This window comes from Gavialis gangeticus, unplaced genomic scaffold, assembly GCF_001723915.1.
Source record: "Gavialis gangeticus isolate Ggan-Ray unplaced genomic scaffold, GavGan_comp1, whole genome shotgun sequence".
Classification (NCBI taxonomy): domain Eukaryota; kingdom Metazoa; phylum Chordata; order Crocodylia; family Gavialidae; genus Gavialis; species Gavialis gangeticus.
In genome coordinates this window covers 7,543,338-7,567,298 of record NW_017728996.1, presented here as the reverse complement: position 1 = coordinate 7,567,298, position 23,961 = coordinate 7,543,338, and the positions used below count along the sequence as shown (strand labels likewise).

General features: G+C 42.7%; 2 protein-coding genes across 4 annotated transcripts in view; one reads left to right on the top strand and one right to left on the bottom strand.

Annotated features, from left to right (window-relative positions):
• Positions 1-128, bottom strand: part of SPG21 (spastic paraplegia 21 (autosomal recessive, Mast syndrome)) — an 18,868-nt gene extending 18,740 nt beyond the window's left edge. The window contains exon 1 of the mRNA XM_019503993.1: positions 42-128. The gene's annotated coding sequence lies outside the window, so the exon portion shown is untranslated. The remainder of the gene's footprint in view (positions 1-41) is intronic.
• Positions 129-4,698: 4,570 nt separating this feature from the next.
• CLPX (caseinolytic mitochondrial matrix peptidase chaperone subunit) overlaps positions 4,699-23,961 on the top strand; it is a 37,764-nt gene continuing 18,501 nt past the window's right edge. For 2 of the 3 annotated variants that reach the window (XM_019503991.1, XM_019503990.1), the window contains exons 1-4: positions 4,699-4,802; positions 11,084-11,244; positions 13,670-13,787; positions 23,341-23,495. In XM_019503991.1, coding sequence (XP_019359536.1) covers positions 4,733-4,802; positions 11,084-11,244; positions 13,670-13,787; positions 23,341-23,495 — 504 coding nt within the window. In that variant the 5' untranslated portion in view covers positions 4,699-4,732. Of the gene's footprint in view, positions 4,803-6,321; positions 6,502-11,083; positions 11,245-13,669; positions 13,788-23,340; positions 23,496-23,961 lie in introns of all 3 variants that reach the window. The other variant, XM_019503989.1, reaches the window with a different exon arrangement.

The window sequence follows — 23,961 nt, the reverse complement described above, 5'->3', positions numbered from 1 at the left end:
CCCATCCCCATCCCCCTTGCCTGGCCCCCATCCCACCTTACCGGCTCCCCCTCACGGAGGAGGGAGTGGGGAGAGGGCCCGCTCCGGTCCCGGCCGCGCCGCCTGCGCCTCTAGCCGCAACTTCCGGGTACCGCCTTCCCGCGGGAGCCACGCGCCGGTCACGTGACCACGCACAGGGGCGGAGCAGGGAGCGGCGGCCATTGCTAGCGAGGCGGGAGCGGGCGCCGGGCCGCCATTGTTACTGAGGTACAGCCGGGGGGGGGCAGAGTGCGCACGCGCAGGTGCCAAGTGCAGTTGTTGCAGGGGTAGCATCTTGAGGCTAGTCCACAAAAGTGGCCTGGGGCTCCTTCTTCTCTTTTCTGGGTGTCTGAGCCTTCAGGGTGTGCCCAGGGCTTCTGAGTGCCCTCAGGCAGCTCAGGAGCCTTGAAGGCTGTTCTTTTTTTTTTTAAAGAAAATGGAGTCTGGTCTTCCTAGTGCTAACAGGACTTGGAGAGCTGGAGCTTTGGGAGGGCGCCAAGGAGCGTGAGGCCTCCAGAGAGCCAGCTCTGAGCCCCACGTCCTTGAAAGCCTGCCCCTTTCCAGCAGCATTTTACCCCCTGGCTAAAGCTCATTGCTGGGGGGCGACGGTGGGATACATATGGTCGAACAGTGGCTCAACGAGGGGCTGTCGCGTGCCTTTAGATCCTTCCCGGGGTGCCGTGGGGTGCCGCAGATCATTAGTGCTGCTAGGTCACGATTCACGAGAGAAATGCTGTTTGCATGCAGGGATCCAGTGTTAAGCCATCCTGACTTGTTGCGGGGTTTCTTGATTCTTTGCAACAGGGCAATGGCTCTTGTTTTTCTATAGTCAAACAAGTGAAAGCTGAGAGCTGGCATTTTCTGTGGGAGGTTTTGAGCCTATGGGGGGGACCTCGAGTCTGAAAAGGTGGAGAACTGCTGTGCTAAAGAGCAAGGTCCAAACTCTGCTCTCCTGTGCAGACTTGCAACTCTAGTATTGTCAATGGAGGTATCTGCCCACCTGATGCCACGGGTTTGTTGGTTCAATTTTTACAAAAGAAGCTGAGGAAAGTTATGTTTTTCTCGTTTTCAAGCTGGCCATTTGGGTTTCGATCATGAGGAATAGAACTTGATGTTTTTCAGTGAATTTTGGCTGGTCCATAGGCCGTATCTATCCTGGTGCGAGCTGGCTCCAGTCACCTTATCTGATTTTGGATGGCTGCATAGTTCAAATCTACAGAACTGAGATGGCAGACTGGTTTAATTTGGAGGTAGTCGTGCTTTGAAAGTGGACAGTGGACTTATATTTTCCAGTAGGAATAGCAAGGACCAGGGGGAAAAAAAATCATTGACTAATTTTATAGAGCAAGTGTATGTGCAGCTGTTGTGGCAGATGGCTCTATCTGGAGAACTGCTCTCTGTTTAAAAAAAACAAACCCGTAGTTGAATACTGTTGAAAAGTATTTTAACGTCAAGGAAAGAGGTGTCTACAGAGAACAACTCTTCCCTCAGCCATGGCTACACATGCAGGAATCCTCAAATAAAATGAGATCATACTTTGGCGATTACAGGAACTGAAAAGAGTAATAAAATGGGGTTGTGTTGCCGTTTCCCTGCTCCATGCACGTATCATTTTGAACTTAGCCATGCCCCTAAAGGGAATATTTGGATCTAAGTTTGTAAACCAGAATAGCTTATTGCTAATAGAAGTTTTGAAAATGGTCTCTTGAAGGGGTTTGTTTTGTTCGGGTTTTTGTTCTCCTGTGTATGGAAAGGAAAAGTAATGAACTGTTACTGCCACCTACCAGGGGGAAAAAATCACAAATGCAGTATGATAAAACTGAAGTCTGTGATCTCTTGATACATACACTTGTTGAACTTTTCACACAACAGTTGTCCTACTGACTTCAACAGTACTGCTCATTGTATATATGCTATTCACATGTGCAAGTGGTCACTGCATTGGGGCCCTGGCTTATATGATGTATTTCATACAAATTCTCTCCTCAAACATCACACTGGTAGCTTTTCTACTGAGGGCCTCTGGACTGTTTGGTGAGCTGGGCCTGTGTAAAAATATATTCCATAATACCCTGTTATATGTCAAGGAAAATGGTCATAGCTATGAAATAGGGAGATGTATCCTTCAATGCAACATCCCTGAAAAGGTTCTAAGATTTAAAGGGTTATAGTGGACAAGCAACTCAGTGTAAGCATCTGCTGTAATGCAATAGCTGACAGGTTTAAAGAAGCCAAACTCAACAATGATATCTTTTCTAAGACACCCAGGAGAGAACCAACACCAGCAGACTTTCCTTATGCCTGAAGAAAGGTGTTTGTGCCTGAAAGCTTGCAGGGAACAATTTTTACAACTATTTAGTTCATCTATTAAAATATATCACATTTACCCAAAGAATCTTGTATCCCTAGATCCATGCACAGGAGAGTAATGAGGAGGAGCAGGAAGGGTGATCTTTACCTCTCTAAAAGGTCATATATGCTCTCAGCTTGAAAATTGCTCTAGTAGTGTTACCAGGTCATTGACACATACACGTTGAACTGAGTAGGTAGAGTAAATAGGGCTGAAGCTAAGATCTCTGCCTTTTCTTGATTGCAAGTCTTCTATTTGGATATTACATGTTAGCACTATTAGATCTTTTGCTTATATCTCAGGGAAGCATCCAGAAAGGAGGATTATGTATGCCATGTCATTCAAAATCCAAAATATTTTTTCAATCAAATATAGAACAAACAACTGTAGAAGAACATTACTCAACAAAAAATGAACCAAGCCAGCACAGTGAAGTCGTTCAAGCCAGCAGAATGATGGCAATAGGGTTTTAATGGTGTTTCTGAAGGGGCCTGCTGTGTTTTGATTTTGGATCTCTTCTCAGAAATGTTCTGTTCTAGTGTTAGGCAGAAGGCAGAATAGTGCTATGGAGTAACTCGATCAGAGATGCGTAGCCTGAGCTTTTGTGGGACTGAGCTCACTTCATCCACTGCCACTGTTAACACTCTGGGTTGCAGTGATTTTGTTTTGTTTTTTTTTTTTTTTGCTCAGTTAACTTTTTTTCCCCAAGCTTGCCAGGAGCTGGCTTCCTTTGCAGCTTCATCTTGTACTAATTTTTCCCTCAACCCTGGTCTGCAGTGCCTCGAGTGGTCACTAGTAGCTTGCACTGAAAGTCAGTGGTCACTGCCGTGGGGTAAGGATTCTTGTGGCTGACATCTTCTATTGGACCAAGTGCATGGCACAAATGAATTTTGTCATAGGAAACCATTTGTGTCCAAGCTGCAGATTCACCAGGCTGGGAGAGTCATGGTTATTATGTATGTTGAAGAAGTGAATCAACTGAACACTGTGACCAGTTCTGGTCCCCACTTCTCAAAAAGAATATAGAACTGAAGAGGGTCCAGAGAAATTCAGCAATCAGGATCATGAATGACTGGTGCCTCCCGTGACTGGGGGGGCACCAGGGTGGTGAGTGGGGACTGCCCGCAGACACCATCAGCAGTGTGTGTGTGTGTGTGGGGGGGGGGGGGGGGGGGGTGCAAGCAGTGACCACCAGCAGAAGCCTTTGGTGGCAGCCAATCTTGGGGGAGGCGGGACACATGCCCCCCCAACTGTGCCATCCCTACACATTGCCTATGACCAAGATGATCAGTGGTATGGAGGGGTACCATAAGTTCGGCAGTCAGGATCATGAATTACTGGTGCCTCCTGAGAAGGGGGGGGCACCATGGTGGTGAGTGGGGACTGCTGGCAGAAGCTGGCAGCGGCTTCAGTGGAAGTCAGTCTCGGAGGGGGGGCATGTGCCCCCCCTGTGTGTTGCCTATGATCAGGATGATCAGTGGTATGGTGGGGCTTCTGGATGAGAAGAGAATAAACAGACCAGGCCTGTTCAGTTTAGAAAAGGGGGGACATGATAAAAGTATACAGGTTTCCCTCCCAACCACTGGGGTTAGGTTCCTGAAAGTTCCCCCTGGTTGGCAAGACAAAAAGCTCATGGGAAAAATGGCAGCCACAGCCACGAAAGACCGTGGTTACTCAAAATACCTTGCTAGCCAAAATGGTGTGTGTGTGTGTGTGTATATATATATATATATATGTATATATATATATATAATATTAAGTGTGGATACGCAAAACCGTGGTTGGCGAGGTAAACCTGTACAAAGAAACTAAACGGTGAAAGGAAATTAAATAGGAACTTAATAGTTATTCTCACAGCACAAAAACTAGGGGTCGCACAATGAAACTAGTAGGTTGTGCGCTTAAAGCTAACACGACGAAGTTCTTTTTCACCCAGCAGCAAAATAAAGTGCGGGGCTCAGCACGCAGCCAGGGGCTGACTCAGCGCTCTGCCCGCTCGGCCACGTGGAGGCTGCGAGCGCTGAGTCACATCTTGCGACCGCTGTCAGCTCTTCGCCCTGCGGATAATCATGACCCTCACACCCTCCCGTCCAGCGGCCCACAACTCCCGGCATGCAGCGGTCCCGGTGGCCCGCCATGCCCCGCGCCTATCTGCTCCCCGCCACGGCGCCTACGCACCCCAGAAGGCCTCGCGCGTCGGGCCAAGTAGCCGGCCGGCGTGGGGTGTCTGCGCGGGGTCTGCCGGGAGTTGTAGTTCGCTGGGGACGGGAAGTGCCGTTCGTGACGCCACAGAGCGCTGGGCGCGGCGACGGGTGGTGTTTACCGGACGGGCCTAGTGCGGCGGGGCCGCGGCCCGGCGGCGCCATGTCTGGCTGCAGCACCTGCGCCGCCGCTGCGCGGCTGCTCGGCTCCTCGCTGCCCTCGGCGCACAGAGGTAACCGCCCCGGGGCCGCTCAGCGCCTCCCGCGGGGCCCGGCCTCGGCCCCCCCTACCCCAGGGCTGCAGCCCCTCCGCCATCTTCCCCCGGGCGGGGGGGCCTCGTGGGGGGTGTCGCTTTTAACACCTCTGCACTTTATTGTTATTATTATGTGCCTCATGGGGGCGTCGGTTTAAAAATCTATGCACTTCAGTATTATTATTAATGAAAAATAGTTGCAAAATTGTTCTTTGCAAGCTTCCAGGCACACCCCCTTCTTCCCCCCCGCCCCGTTCAGGCATCGGGAGGGTGTTTTTTTTGAGCATGTGGTTCTTAACTTAAGGGCCTATAACATGTGTGTAAGGGGCCTGCGGCCGCCTGCGAAATCACCCCTAAACCTTGCGCAGAGAAGCCAACTCCCGTGCTCGTCCCATTCGGGCTGTTTCTGGTTCTTGCTGCCAGTCCTGCTCCAGCCAAAAGCTTTTCACGTTGCACAGTGTTGGTAGGACCCTTAGGCCGGCGCTTCCTGTGGTTCGAAGGGCTGCTGTCAGGTAGGTCGAGCCTTACAAAAGTCAACCGAGTCTGCTGCAACCTGAATGAAACGTTAATAAATCAGAATTGGGTTTTGCTCAGGGATTCAGCTTGTCTCCATGGTTGCATGCTTGTGACCACGAATCGCACTTCCTGTGAAAGTTTTAGAGGAGACTATTTCTTATTTGCCATATCTTGGTGGCTGCAGCAGTTATCATGCATCTTTGGTACTTGAGTTTGGCACTTAGTCTTAAATCCAGGAGTGATTTCTCTATCGTACCAAAGATAGTTTATTTAGTGTAACCCCAGGGAAGACCTGGGTGTAATTTTCTGTTCTGCTCTAAGCTCATGGTGACAGCTGCGGCAGTTAGATACCAGAAACTTTGCGGATCAGCGCTTGTCTCTTGGACCTCAGTTACTTATCTACAGAGTGGTGCCTTTTTCACCATTTCTTTCCTTGCCAAGGTTTCGAGGATATATGCCAAAAAAAAAAAAAAAAAAGTAAGTGCTCAGATACTTTGGAATAGCAGTAAGGGTGGGGGAGAAGGTAATCGGTATCTGGAGAGTATTGGACTTTAGGTATCAATTGTGGACCTACAGCAGCAGTCAAACATGGTAATAACTGGGACGGGGGGGTTTAATTTTTAACATTTTCTGATATAGCTGAATGCTGTACCATGTATTAACAGTCACAAAGTTTTGTTTAAAGTGTGTGTGTGTGAGAGAGAGAGAATTTCTGAATAGTTAGAAAGGAAGATTTTTGAATTTCTCAAAGCCATGGCTGAAATATGGAATGAAATGTGACTGTATTTGATGGGAGCATGGAATATTCCTAGTAAAACTGCTTTTTGCAGTTAGTTATATTTTATGTAAATAAATATGCATGTGGTAAAATTCCTATTCTATTGGAATGTGTACTGTAATATTTCTTCAAAAATTTAATTTTAAAATTGCAGCATTGTAAAAAGTCTTCTCCATGTTCATTCGGCTAACTTTTCCTCTTCAGCCTGCTTATATCATCCTGAACCCCTTGTGGGAGAAAAGATGAGCTTAACAGCATGCGCTGAAGGCCAAACAAGCAGGTGTCTCTGCGACCAAGAGGAGAGATCAGAATGCATTTTACCACCTTGGGCATCTCACTTAATGTGCTGTGTCGACTACATGCCACCTCTTCTGTCGAGTGCAGGTGATGACACTGTTACCTAGAATGTGTCATTGGCTGTGGTATCAAGGCTAAGGCCAAGCAATAGATATCAAAACCCTACAAAATCTTTTAAAGTGATAGGTTTCATGGAATTTAAAGGAAAGTATGTCAAGGCTTGGGAAGCAAGATACTTGCTCTTTTTGGTATTGCTAGTAAGGACCTGATGAAATGGGGAAATCATATGGAATAAAGCTATTCCAGATGAGTGTCTTGTAACTCACTGAAAAATGGAATAAGCTGAACTGCACAAAAAATGTTTGTGAGAGAGTTCATATAGAAGAGCTGTTGGAGTTTAGATTTACACCCTTACACAATAACTGCTCAGAGCACTGCTTGAATTTTTAGCTGAAGAGATGCAACCAGCTTGAAAATTCTCTTGTCTCTTATTTTTATAATAATCCCTATAATAATTTTAACTGAAGGAGAAATGCATCTTTTCAGTTTACACTTTGGAGTTGGCAGTATTTCACATACAGATTCCTCATGTACCCTGTGTAGGCAGTCAGGTTTACATTTGTCTCAGAGCTTCAGGGTAATAGAAATCTTTAAAAACAGGGAAACTTGATTCCATAACTTGGTGGGGGGACTGGATGTCATGTACAAGTGAAACGAAGGATTTTATTTAATGGAGAGTGACTTTTTTTTATATTGATTTTCCGCCCCCCCAAGTTCCTCTTAAGTATTCTGTTTTCTGTTCTAAAAAAGCTGTACATCTGATTTGATCAAATATCACTGGTGTTCATTTCACAGTAGAAGATGTCTGCAGAGACTTACCTTGAAACTACTGTCCTAAACCTTTTTTTTTTTTTTTTTTTTTTTTTTTTTTTTTTTAAGCACATACTCTTATTGGAATTTGTGTGTGAAAAGAAACTTAAATGTACCCATTGAGGATTTTTTTGTTTTGTTTTTTAACCGAGACAAAAAATATTTGCAGGTTGGCTTGGAACAGAATGATAGGATTATTTCTTTAGTGGCAGGATTTGATTTAAAAAGTCAGCTTGAAAATACAATAAAATGAAACAAAATGATTAACAAAAACTAAAAGCCATCATGGAGCTGATCGGAAATCATTTCAGCTCTGCTGCAATCTAATTCCTCTCGCCCTATCATCCACTTCCTCTTCGGTCCCTCTTTTTTAAAAAGATTTTACTGGCATGAGGTTTCTTCCACTTGGTTCTGCCAGCTTCCTCCCTTTCTCCAGTACAAATTTAATGGAATTTAAAATTGAACCTACCAATGAGATGGTAATTCCTATGGGTGCCAAGTTGCAGTTTCTTTCTGAGGTCAGCCAAGGAATCCCTCCAGAATTGTCTATTAGGTATATGAAGCAGCTTGGAAACTCCCAGCTGGTGTGTAATCCAGAGCTTGGGTGTGTCTGTCCTTTTTGAATTGTGTCACTTATTCAAATTAAAAACGAATCATTAAATTTAAGATGCATGCTTACTCTTTGTAAAAAGGTAAGGTTTTTTTTTCATATCGTTACTTTCACTATTCTCTCGCTAATAATTTTTCTCAAACATGAACTGCAGAATTCTTGGGGATTGACTTAGAAATGTTTACAAGTCAAAGTCAAGGATTCAGAATCTGCCAAATTAAGACCACTTTACTTCACGTGCAAAACACATGCATAATTTCATACAATCAGGAGACATTTCAAAGGTCACATAATTCCCCTTGCAGTCACATTATTTCATAATACCATGCTAAAGGTTAGTCCTTTTTTTTTTTTTATTATTTGTATACAGTGAGTTGCTTATGCAATTCAGATAAATTTAGTCCTTAGTACAGCACAGCTTCCACTATCTTAATGTCAGAGGACATGAAATAAATTTGGATCATCTACTTTTTGAATTATTGAGAATTTTTCATCAATGTGATGCGCATTTAGAAGGTGGCATACCATATTTGTATAACTGAGTTTTTGATATACAGAGCTGAATTGAAGCACTGTTTGTCTTAATGTTGAAAGGTTTGATTAATCAACTATTTTATTTCATTGGTGATTGTTCAGAGCAGTATGGCATCCAGATCAAAAGGAGAGATTTTCTTTTTTTAAATGTCCTCAACAGTTGCTAATGCACTTTCTTTTGGGAAGAGTGTTTGTTGAATGTGTGCTTTTAAAAAAAATCATTGAATGGCTCCAGGTGAAGCATTAGGTTAACACATAGAGTGACTACTCTGGTGTTGTGATTTATATTTTGGACATGGGTGTTGAGGACCTGGCCTGGCCTGCTAAGTTTTACCAGCATAGCTATGTCTGTGTAAGGGCATGAAAAGATCACACCTCCTAACTGTTGGCTACAAAGGATCAACTCGCAGGATCATCATAAAATTCTCATTTATTAGACAGATGCCAAAGCCAGATCATAAACCTTGGGGCTGATCCCCTCAAACGCATGCACATACACACACTCACAGTAGCTAGCTATGAACACTAAGCACCAGTGTCAAGATATACCTGTCCTCAAGTGCTGGAGTCTGCCTTTGATGACTAGTTGAGGCTTCTTTCAGTGTGATGTTGCTTCAGAAGGGGGTCGCTGGCTGGTCCTTTTGGGTGGGGAGGCAGGGTGCTGGTCAGGTCAAAGAGGGCACCATTGGGGGTCACTCTTCGCTGCCTTTTATCCCTTTCTGGCAGACTTTGTCGACTCCCCAATTTTTGGTCTTACCCAATCCAGGGGTCATTGACCTCATGAGACGTCCCCCTTGGTTGCTGGATGGCAGCTGTCAGCCCTAGGGGTCATGTCCGTAGGTACGTGCGGTCTCCGGAGTCCATTGATGAAGTTTGATTAATTCACTGCTGTGATGAATAGGGGAATAGGGCTCTGGGGTCAGTTGATCGGGGGGTGGGGTATTCAGTCCCAAGAGTTGGTCTTCGGTGTTGATTAGTTCAAACCAGGGCTTCTGTACCTTTTAACAGTGAAGTTTCAGGGAGTTCCTGGCTCTGTATTGATCCTTTCCTCTCATTAGTCTGTAGTGTCCTACGTGTTAATTGATGCTGGATAACTTGTTATTCTTTGTAGCTACTGTGTTACTCAATCAACCAAGATTCATTCAGGGATCTACTCATACAGAGAAGCCAGGGTTTAGATTCCTGGCTTTGCTAACATTGTTACATGGTACAACTTTTAAAAAGTACATTTGTTACAAAGTTAAAAAGCTATAAAACATAAAAGGGTTAAATGCCATGGCACATGCAACAAATTGACCAAATACAATGGGGGGGGGGCATATTGATGCGGAATACTATTTTATACCCATAAAAGATCTACAAACTATATTTTTATTACAAATACGCCTTATATTCTATTTTAAAAATAATATAATAAAAGAAGAAGAGGGAGGAAGGAAGAAAAGGTAGAAAAGAGAAAGCATCCCCAAAAGGGGGCAAATACTGCAAATGGGCTTTTTGCCATATGGAGGGGTTTCACATTGGAGTGGGGGGCAGGCAAAAAAAAAAAGGTTTCTTGCTATATAATCAACATACCTATACTGGCAAAAGTCCTTGCATGGGCACAACTGTACCAACAGAAGAAGGCTTTTATTGACAGAGCTTATGCACTCCAGGGGAGGTGGTGTAGCTACGTCAGCAGAAAAATCCATCTGTCAGCATGTCCTGTGTCTTTGTTGGAGGGCTCTTGTCAACACAGATGCACCAGGCTAGCTGGAGTGACAGTGTCTGTTGTGTAGGTAAGCACTAGCCCTGATGTTAACTGAGTAGTACAGCAAAACTTGTGTTAACCAGCATTTCTACTAACCGGAATTCTGGCCAGCTGAAGAGGGGGCTCACACATGGTGGCCGCCGCCACCACCACCACCCTGCACTACCACTGCTCTGCATCCAGCCAAAAACCCCTGCCTCAGGTAACCGGGTTTTTTATATAACTGGCATGCCATGCTAGCTAACACAGCTTTTACTGTACTCCCTGTTGATTGTAACGCCATTGGGAATCTTCACTGCACAGTTGTGGTGCATCCGCCCTTGTGCCTGTATTTTATCAGGCTCTAGTAACTTTTCCCATAGTAACGTGTGCAGATGTATACATACTCAGGATGTTTTTTGGATATTACTTATTCTACGATTCAGATGTCCTTTACACATGAACTTTTTATTGACTTTAACTGTTAAGCTTAATGGAAATCCTAGTGTTTGTCATTGCAAGACCTTGAATTCAATTTGATTTAAGCTTTTATTCTTCTGGCATATAGTTGTTCTGTTTCTACCACAGAAGGAACTCAAGAATGAATCATAAAAAAAATTGAAATACATGTAACCCTTTGATCCCTAAGAGAGTAATCTATTCCTTCAAAGTTCACTTTATTGTCATGAAGGGGTTGAGGAAGTCAGGAATGGTGTTGTCATCCTACAGATACTAGTGCATCTGATTTTTCTTTCTTTAATTTTCCCGAACAGTGGGTGATAAATACATTAGTAATGAGTATTTTATCTGTATTCTATTATATCATGAAACAAACTGATCATAGGTAATATGTTGCGTATGTGTGTTCAGCATTTTGAGTGGGAAGCACAACAATTTGTCCTTTAAAGGATTGGTTTCATTTCCAGGTATTACTTGTGGTCGCAGTCGTCTCCCTGTTTTAGGAAGACTTGGAGCCTTTGAAACGCGTTCTTTAAGAAGAGTTCCCTTTAGATGTTTTTCTGAAACGCCAGCATACTTTGCTTCAAAGGATGGTGCAAGCAAGGATGGCTCTGGGGACGGCAATAAGGTATCGGATATTCACTACCTACTCTTGTATTTTAAGGTGACCTCATCTGAAAGCCTGCACTCCTTTCTGGGCTGCTTGCTTATTATTGTTCCAAGTCACCTGTCAGATCACTAAAGCTGCAAAAATATTTTCATATAGTTTCCTGTTGAATGTGTATACGTTTTGTTGTTAGAGTCCTTGTTGGCATGGGTCTTTCACACAGCAAAAAGGAAATTAAACAGTTTTGAAAATATAGCAAGACATGATTATACAACCACAGCAATATGCTGAAGGCTTAGTCAGGAGGTAGCACAGGAATTTTTCAACTCATCTTTTTGACAATTGACAGACTTCCTTAATGACAGTTTCCCTCTAAGCCAAATGTTTTATCGTTTTTTCCCTTATTTCAACAGTAACATGTTGCAAGTATGTTAATCAGTAATGTTCTGTGAAAAGATTCGTTTTATTTTTACCGTCTGTTTAACTGCTACTTTCATTACATATTTAGTCGTCTTTAAGAGAAAAACAACAACAAAAACCCAACAACCCTCCTTTCTTTCTTTTTACTAGCAATTAATAAGCAACATTTTCAAGTGAATGATTACCCAGTGTAAGTTTGCTCTCGACTCCACACACACAAGTTTGGCAGGTGCTTCAATAAATTGTTGTTAGAGTGGCTTTTCCTAGGTCTGAAAGTCTAACCGGAGGGTATGCAAAAATGTCTTACTTGTTCTCTAGAAGCACATATTTCTTTCTCTCTTTCTTTTTTTGTTTACGTTATAAGTAGGCTGACCATATGGAAATCCCGGAAATCCACACTGCAGTCTGGCTGGGAGTCAGAGCACTCCACACCTCTGCATTTCGGGGACGCCCATTTTTAATTCTCAACAGCTGGCCAGGACAAGCCTCTGAAATCTGGGACTGTCTCAACTTAAACATACGGTCACCCTGCTAATGAGTCACCTCTCAGAAAAACTGGTGGCAGAGTCCCCTGTACACTATGTAATTATTGGGTAAAAAGCTTTGCTGCTGTCAGAATTGCACCATCTCGCTGTATGGCAGAACTTGTCTTTACACTTGGGGTTTTGCCAGTGTAGCTGCATTAGTTTCAGGGAGCTATATTTCTGCACTCCTGTTCAACATAGTTCTGTTGGTGGAACTCTGTAACATAGCTAAAGATTAGGTTTCTTGCTGTTAGATTGGAAGCGTAGCTGTGTAATTGATATGAGAAATGTATATACGAGTTTGCAGAAAGGCAGAAATACACTGAGGTATGACTTGCTCCATTTATTTCAGCAACTGCTAACTTAGCTGTTCGTAATAATATGTTAACATCAATACTGCTTTTACTCCTTAAAGCTTTTAAAAGGGAGAGGCATTATCTCCCATGTTGCTTGTGGAATGTGGTCTGATGGCCCAGCCCAGGGATGGAGGTATGGAAAAGGTGTAGGTTGAACTATTTAGGTCTCTTACAACATGCAGTGGAATTGCAGGGGGTGTGACTGACTGATTCTATTTTGCTGCACTACAAGTAGTTAAGTTTACCAAAGGAACTACTAATTTTGAGTGCCCAATATGAAACACTTTGGAAGGGCCTGTTCTGGCGGTCATGTCTAAACTGCAGCCCTCTGCCAATATAACTGTCTTCATGGTGGATTTCTGCTGGCATAGCTCTATTAATCACAGGTCATGCAACGTGATCATCACAGGTATACCGACAAAGTGCCGTTTTACCAGGGCGGCTCATTTTGTTTGGGGTGTATGTGTGAATGAGCTATGTTATTATAAGCTGTATCCACATTAGGTCTTATCTTGTCTGTATTGCAGCTTTATGCTGGCTGAACTATTTGGCTAGATGTGCAAAAAAACTCACTTTCCATAGCTGACACTGCTCTCTTGGCAAAAGCTTTGGTGTGGTGTGGGTGCAGCATGGCTGACAGGGATTCAGGGGGGCTGGCCTAGCTTTTGGGCAGAAAAATTCCTGTTGGCAGAGCTATGTTTGGGCCATGAGGCCCAGGCATTCCTGACGGCATTGTTGCTGTTATTGCTAAAGTGACAGGAGCCCTGGTAGTGAGACATATCATAGGAGTACTTTGCTGGCTCAGCAGATTGCTCCTAACGTAGATGTGGCATGGCAGAGTGGGTGCTTGATACATTCTGAAGAACTGTTCTTTTTCAGTATATCGCAAGTCAGGGATCCAAATCACTAGTTGCTCTTTGAAAAACAGACCATGTTCTAGTCCTTGTGACATCATTTTTTTAAAGTGTAAACTTTCAAACTTTATTGTGGCAGACTTTAGCTGCCTTTTTAAAATCCTGATGGTAGATATTTTAGTCAATTTTTAAATTTACCAACCTTTTTTCATTATGTTAGTGGCATATATAATGTAACAAATCTGTAATTCACAGCCCAGAACTAACAACTGAAATTGTATTTTATTGTCAGAAATCTGTCAGTGAGGGAGGCAGCAAGAAATCAGGTTCTGGAAACTCTGGGAAAGGAGGAAACCAGCTGCGCTGCCCAAAGTGTGGTGACCTGTGTACACATGTGGAAACCTTTGTGTGTAAGTCTTAACAAAATGTTGTTGTATTGATTCATATTGGATGATTCCTATTTCTCTGAAGCAGAAGGATAAATGTTTTAACACAGCAGAGGTAAGAAAGGGCTCAACATAATTATTGGTCCATGTTGAGCACTATAATGGTCCAAACTTTGTTATTGACACTGAAAACACTTTGGAGTGGTGGGGCCCAGAGGGATCTGAATTTCCCACCGTGTTCCTTATACCCTGTTGCGATCCCCAAGGTCAGCTGAGAGCAGCCTCCTACGTATACCATCGGTATATCAAATCCTCTTGGTGAAAACACAGGGAAGTTGTTTTTAGCAGTTGCTCCTCAGTTCTGCAACTCCCTCCTTCTTGAGACCTCCCAGAGCCTGAGCCTAGGACATACTTTGGAAGGGCTGTAAGACCTCCCTAGTTGGGTATTTAACCAGACGAAGCGAGGGTGTGGTGTTTGTTCAGCAGAGTATCTGTTTTATCTTGATATTCCTATTCCATTTTCAGTTATTCTTGATCTCTTGTTTCTGCTATTTTTAAGTTCTGTCGTCTTATTGTAAGCTCCCCTGAGCTTTTGCTGGAAAGAGCTGGCATATAAATTGAATAAATAGCGGTAAATACATTTTCTAAGTTCCAACACAGTGAAAGCACAATATTCAACTTACTAAGTAGTACTGGTGAAGTTTCTAAAACCAGACTGTGTCCTTCATGAAGTTGTTTTTGTAAGGCTCAAGGATGAAGTCTCTAGTCTAGCCAGCTCTAATGCTGTTATAAAGGCTGTAAAAACAAGGTCAACTGACACCCATTGTAAAGAACAACGGGTGGATGTAGTATAGCAGTTGCAGAAACTGATGAGTGGACTTGCTTGCTGTTTTTGAACAAACTTCCAACAGAAAAGTTGGAGGGAATTACAGTAATCAAGCCTCATTCATGGGCTTAATATACCAGCAACACAAGCAACTTGCCCTGCTGTTATATTAATTTCTCAGGACAGGCAAGGGATCAGCTTGTAAGTGGCCTGACTTTTGGGAGTAGTGAGCTCCCATTCATTCTGATTCTGTGAGTGATTGGTACTTCTGAATTTCTAAGTGCAAAACTGGACAAAGCACAGTAAATATGTAGGGCTTTTGTGGAAATGGTGTTAGTGAAAGCGGTGCAAAATTTCTTAATCTAGCTGACTGCCTTCAAGAGACCCAGGAACAAGTAGATGCATGTTCTGAGCATGGCTTCCTCTGCCTGTGTTACCTATTGACTGAGATTTCTGTGCTTTCAGATAGAATTATTCAAATATGTCTTCCCTCTGCCACTATCTAGATTTTTCCTATTTTACTGCACTACTTTTGTCTTATAATAGCTCCTGATAATGCCTCTTCACTCCTAGATCACTGTCCTTCTCTGTCCCTTCAAGCAGACTGTTTGCATTTACATGGAGTCTTCTTTCTGCAGTTTAGCACAACTTGTGTCTGCCTCTTTTTCTTAAACCTGAGGAAGGGCACTTGATGCCTGAAAGCTTGTCCAACAGCTCTCCTGACTATACAGTAGGTCCAGAAAATATAGCACAAAAAATCCTTGCCCCATTCACTAGCAAGCTTTCAGGCTGTTAATTCAGGTATGATTTAAGGCAGGGTTGTCAAACTGATCCAGCCCTCAGGGCCAAGCGGATAGCACAGGAATGGCCTGCAGGCTGGATTGTCCCTCAGGCTGGTTCTGTGCACCAGATCCAGTGTGTGGGGCTAGCCCAGTGCAGGCATCTTGTGCAGTGTGCTTCTCAGACTGGCCCCACATGAGCACCTTATGCAGCACATGTCCTGGATTGATTTGTTGTAGGTGCTGCATACAGCATGGGGGGGCTGATCCAGTGTGCAGCATACAGGGCCACTCCAAGATCCACAGAGTATCGTGGGCCAGTTGATAGGGCTCCATGGGTTGGATCAGGTTCATGGGCTGTATATTTGACATTCCTGATTTAAGGTGTCATCAACGTTTTGATGATTCTTTAACATGCAACTAGGAGACTAATTTATGCATTTCAAATAGGGGACATAGACTTAACAAATGAATGTAGTTTTGATTTTCAGAAGACCAGATCAAGAGTATTACCTGCTCTGGATTCAACTGATGTTATGAGGCTTTTACAACTAGAAATAATTACTTTGCTTTAACAGGACTACCACTACCTTGCTAGTAGAAGTTTACAGACACTGATGTGTGAAAGTACAATGTGAGAATATCCATTTTTTAATTAGTTGAATATTTATAATTTCTTACTCTCCTTGATTTTGGTGTTTAAGTGTCTTTTTTAAAGAGTTTCTTCTCAATTAATTATACACAAAGTGCAACAAGTAAGAGTAGACTCTTTTCATTTTGTTTAGAGATTATTAGGTCGAAGAAGTAGTTGGATTCCTGGTGACTGAACTTAAAAAAATCAGCTGTAGCTGCTTTTATTTTCCAAATATTCCTTTGTTCCCTCATCCTGCATTTTCCTTCTGAGACCTAAACACTTTTTCCTATTTCTTATTCATATGATCAAATTGAATACATTACTCCCTGACTAAAACTACTTTTAATATTTAATCACTCTGTTTTCTTTTCAGGGTTTATCTGAATGTAGAGTGGGTGCGAGCAAGCAAGCTATGTTCTAAGCCGCTTTGGCTTTGTCAGAATTGTCCTACAGGTTCCAGTTCTGGACGTATTAAGTGTTGGTTGTGTTTTGTGAAACAGCCTGTAATGTCACTTGTGTAACAACAACAACAAACCTTCAGGGTTTTAATTACATCATTGGAAACTAAGGAAAACATAGACTTCCTTGGCATTTTGTTTTGCTCTTTAAACACTAAATTACACCCTGCCCTCCCCCGTTGTGTTGAAAGGATTAGAAGAAATGAAATGCTAATGTACACTTTGAGTTGGAGAACTACTTCATTAGTGAATAGAGGAGTAAAGCACTATTGGATGCTGAAATGACATCCTGGCTATCTGCTGAAGGTCATAATGTTCTGTCCCATAAAGCTGCCAACATTGCACAGTGGTTTGCGATACTTTGCTGTTCCAACCCTCTTTCTTGCTCCTTTGAAGGAATAAAGGGACTTTGCTCTGATTCATTTATGCAGCACTCTGTCCAACCTTATGTCAGGGGGCACAGAGGAGCGAGGAGTCCTGTGTTAAGAACTTCGCTGAGTGAGATAAAGCTGAAGCCTGATATGTGGAGTCAGACTATATGACTTTAATGCCTTTGGCTGAATGCTACGGATATAAGCACTTTGTAAAATTGGTATTCTTTTTTGCCCTCTTCTTCACCCCATTTTGTCAGTTCTCCTAGCCTCCAAAGCAAGATTTAGTGTGCTTAAACACCCTTAGATTAATGTTTCCCACCCCTTTTTCCTTAGGGTTGTTTTCTCCATAACAATTTTTGAGAGTGCTTGGAATCACAGAATTGCTGCAAGTGTTTTTGTTTCGCTTTAAAAGTGCGCTGTTGCTTTGTTTCTGCAAATATCTTTTGAAAAGTGCTTTTCTGTTCATTTGACAAGGACTTCACCTTACAACTGCACACAGTGACTTAACAAATACCTTTGCAATTTGTAGGTTCCAGCATGCCATGGCAGTGTGAAACTAAGTCAAGATCCATAGAATCATAGAAAATTAGGGTTGGAAGGGACCCCAGGAGGTCATCTGGTCTAACCCCCTGCTCAAAGCAGGACCAGCTCCAACTAAATCATTGCAGCTGGGGCTTTGTCAAGCCGGGCCTCAGAAGTTGGAGATCCTGCTGTCTCTCCAGGTAATCTGTTCCAGTGCTTCACCACGCTCCTAGTGAAAATTTTTTTTTTTTACCTAATATCCAACCTAAACTTTGCTCGCTGCAACTTGAGCCCGTTGCTGCTTGTCCTGTCATCTGCCACCACTGAGAACAGTCCAGCTCCATCCTCTTTGCAACCCTGCTGTAGGTAATTAAAGGCTGCTATTAAATCCACCCCCAGTCTTCTCTTCTCCAGACTAAATAAGCCCAGTTCCCTAAGGCTTTTCTCCGAAGCCATACCCTCCAGCCCCCTAACCATTTTTGTTGCCCTCCACTGGACTCTCTCCAACTTGTCTGCATCCTTTCTGTAGTGGTGGGCCCAAAACTAGACACAGTACTCCAGATGTGGCCTCACCAGTGCTGAATGGAGGGAAAGAATCACTTCCCTTAACCTGCTAGCAACACTCCTACCAATGCAGCCCAGGATGCCATTAGCCTTTTTGGGAACAAGGGCATACTGCTTGCTTATATTCAGCTTATTGTCCACTGTCACCCTCAGGTCCTTTTCTGCAGAGCTGCCACTTAGCCAATTGGTCTCAAGTCTGTAGCGCTGCATAGAATTCTTCCATCCTAAGTGCAGCTTGTCCTGGTTGAACCTCATGAGATTTCTTTTGGCCCGATTCTCCAGTTTGTCTAGATCACTTTGAATCCTAGCCTTACCCTCCAGCATATCTACTATTCCCCAGAGTTTGGTAGCATCTGCAAACTTGCTTAGGGTGCACACCATCCCATCTTCCAGATCTTTAATGAAGATATTAAGCAAAACCAGCCCCAGGACCGGGCTCTGGGGCACACCACGTGATACTGACTGCCAACTATAGATCTCAAGCCATTCATCACTACCCATTGAGCTGGATGATCTAGCCAGCTTCCTCTCCACCTTACAGTCCATTTATCCAACTCATACTTCCTTAGCTTGCTTGCAAGAATGGTGTGGGGGACCATATCAAAAGGTTTGCTAAAGCCAAGGTGCATCATGCCCACTGCTTTCCCTGCATCTTCAGAGCCAGTCATCTCATCATAGAAGGCAATCAGGTTGGTTAGGTATTACTTGCCTCTGGTGGGTCCATGCTGACTTTTCCTTTAACATTTTCTCTTCCTCCAAGTACTTAGAAATGGATTCCTTGAGGATCTGCTTCATGATTTTTCTAGGGACTGAGGTGGATCCTCCTCCTTCCCCTTCTTAAAGGGGGGCAGTATATTTCCCCTTTTCCAGTTGTCTGGGACCTCCCCTGATTGCCCTGAGTTTTCAAAGATAATGGCCAACAGGTCTGCAGTCGCATCGGCCAACTCCCTCAGCACCCTTGGGTGCGTTGCATCTGGCCCCATGGACCTGTACACATCCAACTTTTCTACATAGTCCCTAACTTGTTCTTTCACCACTGAGCATTGCTCACCTCCTCCCCCAAACAGTGCTGCCTGGTGCAGTAGTCTGGGAGCTGCCCTTGCCTATGAAGACCAAGGTGCATCAAGTACTTCAGCCTCTTTCTCCACGCTTTCACTGCTTACACTTCCATCAAAAATGCTTGCAGAACTTCCCATACCAGCGAAGTAGTTTGAAATTGGAGGCAAGTGACGAAGTTGGCTGTACTTGTTAACGTGACGTTGTCGGCACTGAAAATTTGTAACGTTTCCTATAGCTATAATTGATCAGAATGTGGGATTTATAATTATTGACAATTGCCTCACTTCGGAATTTGATTTAATTCCAGTTTACTTTTAATCCAGACTTGTCACAGTTTTCCATGAAGTGGAAATTCTCTAAAATTTTGGTTTCAGAAGCACATGGTGTTTCCATAAGAAGATATACTCTGAGACCTGCTAGCAGCTTGCTGGAATTGTTACAGTTCTTCTCCGTATCACAGCTGCCTGTCCCCTGAATAGTTGCTATAAATGTATTATAGGTGTTGCTGTGGTACCACAGACCCTAGGAGGCTGAGAAAAGCTGACTGGTTGAGCCTACAGGAAGGTGGAAAGAGTTCTGGTAGAAACCTGCCTGTGCTTAGTTGCATCGTTTTCAACAAATATTTCCCTTCTGCAAAATGCTTCTCTTTCCAGAAATTAGTATTCTCTGGCAGAGAAGTGTCCCATCAGTTTTCAATCGGTTCTATTTCTACCTCTGTCCTGAGGGATGGAGTTAAAGTGTATGCTTCTGTGAAACAGGTGGTGCAAAATGTTTTGCTTTGTTTGATTGATTGATTTTTTTTTTTTTTATTATTATTATTTTTTTTATTTTTGACCCTGTGGTTTCAGTCTTCAAGACGCTGCGTTCCATTTCACAGTCTGAAGCATTTCACAGTGGCCTGCAACAGAAGGAATTTTTCCCACAGTTTTCTAATATCTTAGGTCATTTTGTATTTAAAATTGAGCATTGCTTTGGAAACAAAGTGATTTTATTTTCCTTTGTCACAATTTACTGTGCTCAGAGTATGAGGTTTCTTGTCAAAAGATTATAATATCATCTCTGCCATTGATGACTTGCTCCAACCTTGGAGAAAAACATCTTTGTGCTTCTGCTTTCCTATTTGCATTGCTGGAAATTGTTCTCTTAAAGCAGGGTTTCCAAACTCACCTGGCTGGATGCGTGGACCGTGGGTGTCCTCAAAGTTGTGGCCACTGTGGTGATGGTAGGTCTCGTGATGGCTGGACTGGAGGGTACAATAGTGGGTCTGGAGGCAGCAGTGGGTCCAAGAACTGGGGTCTGGGGACAGCTGCAATGACAAGCCAATATTGCTTCCAACAGCTATGGGCAATGGGACTAGAGGACCCCATATTCTGCAGCAGACTGCGCCCCTCAGCTTCTGGTAGCCCAGGGGACTGGGTACACGGGCTCAATGGGCCATATGTTTGACACCCTTGACTTAAAGGGATCGTGGGAGAATTAGATTGTAAAACCATCCTGCATTCTTTCCAGCAGAAAGCACCATAAAATAAAAGTAGCTTTGTTTTTAGTGATTTTTCATTTATTTTCTGTTTCCGTATGTCCAGTCTGTCCCTAGAGAGAGCTGTTGTATGTATTGTGACCCTAGTGCCAAGTATTAGCATCGTGTGAGGGAGAACAGCAGGGTGGATTTGATTTAAATCACATTGATTTAAATCATGATTTATATCACAGTTTAAATCACTGGTCAGGAAGCCTCAATTTAATTAATGTTTTCTACAAAGAGTGCATTTGTTATATAAACTTTGCTCAAGTCTATGGAAATAGGTTCAGGATAGCCAGCATATATTCTTCATTTCTCTTTAGCCCAGTGTTGAGAACTTTGGCTATGACAATTCCATCTCTTTTGGCATGATTTTGTTCACAAATTATCATCACATTAAGCCAGTTCTCAAGAATTAGTTTGGTTCCTCCTGTTTGCTTGAGAGCAGCTGCTGCAAAGTGGTTGTTACGGAATATTTTGCAATTTCAACAGAATTCTGCTCAAAATGTTTCGCCTTTGTTTTACTGCCCCTCTCTCCTTGCATTTATCTCTAGACTCCTCCTCCTTGCTCAGATCTACACCACCGACAATCCTCTATTCATTTAACTTATTGAAACTTTGCACTTTTAGGGAGAGATAAGGGCTTGATTCTGTGTACACAAACTTGCAGAGAGATAAGAGGGCTGATGGGTGGGTAATCAGGTCTGTTATCTCTCATCTCCATATCCTGCTGTTAACAAGGCTGTTATCTCTGGAGACACAAATCCAATTTGAGAACTGAAACTAAGCATCACAGAGATGCTTAATGGGATGTTTAACCTGAGCACTGAGTCCCATTGGATTGACTGGTTTTCTTGAATCTTTACTAATCTATAGAGGGGCCTTTGGGAACCCCATAAGATTGGACCCCTAATATAGTCCATGGCCTGTTGTGACCCATTTATAAAACTTCTAAAACTGTTACATGAATATATTGTCTCAAGTAGTATATAATTAGAAGTTATAATCCCTATTCCATGATGATATCTTTGAGCTTTAACATATCTTAAATTGAAACTATCATTTTATAGGTTTCTTTTTTTTTAAGCATCTTAATTAAAAAAAAAATCCGATTGTTTTGATTTTTTTTTTTTTTTTTAAATGTTGATTTTTATCCACCCTGGAGAACAGTCCCCATAACACAAGTTGTCAGTCAGGTATCCCAAATATTGTGAATGAGTGCAGTGGCAAAACCTCTCCCTGTGATAGCAGCACCAAATCAAACTGTCATTGGAGCATCTTCCTTGCAGTCCCTCTACTCCAATACCAATGGTTTGTGCTGCTACTGTTGAAGTGTTTCAGCTCCTCTGTTCGTTCTACCTAAAGGAGTAGCTGTAAGAGCAGCGTGATTGCTTCAGCACTGTGTAGCAGCATCCCAACCGCTAGTCTTATTTATCCAACAGTGGAGTTCTTCAACGTGCAAGTGTCATATCAGATTTGCTCCTGCTGACATCTGCTCTGTAGAAGGCATAAATAAATGGGTTTTGTTATTGCTGTCAGCCAGAATTGAACTATGCAGTCTTTATTATTTTTTAAAAGCTTTTTAAAACTTCAGAGACTCAACATGGAATTTTTCAAATGATCACTTGACACAGAGCAATTGTTATCGTTTGAAATGGGTCATGCTGCACTTATTGGGTACTGGTCTTTTAACAGGATGTTCCAGTGTTGGAGCAAGAACTGAACAATTAATTTGGATGATATCTCTGTTCTTTACTGGCATCTCCTGTAGATGTTTTCATCTCGGCCCTTCTGAAAAAGGCAATAGCTTTGTTGCTTCTGGTCCGCACATTTTCATAATGTTTCTTTGTTTGCTGAAGAGCTAGATACTAAAGGCAGCATTCATGTTTCTTTTTAAGAAATAAATTATTTTCTTAAGTATTTTAGTATGACTTCTGAAAAAAGGCCAGAAAACAGGGCAGTTAATTTCTGAAGTGGTAACTGAAAGGTAGCTCTCGACAAGGAAAATAAAACTACTCCCTCTCTGCCCCCCCAGTTTCTTGCCTTTTCTTCTAATTGTATAAATGCTTGTGTGATCTACATAGGTTGAAATATTCATACAACTAAGAGCTAAACCCCTTTCACTGTGGACTTGAGGTTGACTAATAATGACACTGAACCAAATTTTGTATCCTTTGGTTTTTAGGAAAATCTGTCCTCAGCAGTCCTCTTCTACAGCAGTCAGTTTAATTGCACAAAGAGGAATAAAAACAAATGGCACTGTCTTACTCTCATGTGGTTCAGGACACTATTTACACCTTTCCCTTTATATGGGCTTTGTGATAGTGGATCCACATTGTGTAGTTCAGTAGCTCAGGCCTGTCCAACAAGAGCGACCTACTAGCTGATCCCTTGAGGACCACTGGACCTTTTCAAGCTGCATCTAGGTTCTGTATAGTCTCATGCTTCATGCTGCTTGGGCGTATATGCTGTAGTGGGGGGATCCTGGGAAGATAGCGGTCCTGAACAAGGAGAAACCTGGTTTTTCACCTGTCGTACTGTCTGTGCTGTGTGTCATCTTGGGTACAATGCTTTACTTACCTCTGTGTATAACGTTCTACTGTCTGGTGATTTTTACAGTAAAGCTTCCAAAGTAAGCAGATGAAAAGCACTAGGTAAATGCTGCATATTTACTGTACATTTTGTCTCTCCTGATTTGGCATTTTCCAATCTCAGATATACCTTGGAGGCTGAGGAGGGAATTTACAAAATATTTTCTTACAGACATCTTTTGAGTTCTGTGTAGCATGCAACCATCAAGTTGAATGAATATTGCTTGAAGAATTTCTCTCTTTTTTTTCAGCTTCTACTCGTTTTGTGAAGTGTGAAAAATGTCACCATTTCTTTGTTGTGCTGTCAGAGGCAGACTCCAAAAAGAGCATAATTAAAGAGCCGGACTCGGCAGCAGAAGCTGTGAAGTTGGCATTCCAGCAAAAACCACCTCCTGCACCGAAAAAGGTATGGTTCTTAATTTCACTCAACTAGCCTGCCTTGCATTAGATCATTGAACATTAGACTATTGCCTTGCATGCTGGAATGTTTTGCTTTGTAAAATCTGTATCAAAATTTAAAGTGCAATTGTAACAAATCCAAAAGATGGTTAGTTCTCCAGGATTCAAATTTAGCTATTGCATTCTACAGGGCAGGGTATTATTTCGAATATAATTGCATTTAAGTACTGGGTATCCTGAAGCCAGCTGTATATTTTTGGTTGATACCATAAGCTGTGAAACAATTTGTAAATGAACACTATTAGACAACAGGTTGAGTTCAGCCTCCATTTATGCCCAATGCATATTATGATTCACAATCTTGAATTTTAATTTAAGTACACAGAATTTCAGAATTGGATGCCTCAGAACCTGAGTTGGAGGAACGGGTTGTTTAGTTTTAACCTGGCCCATGCTAACTTTGTATCTTTGCA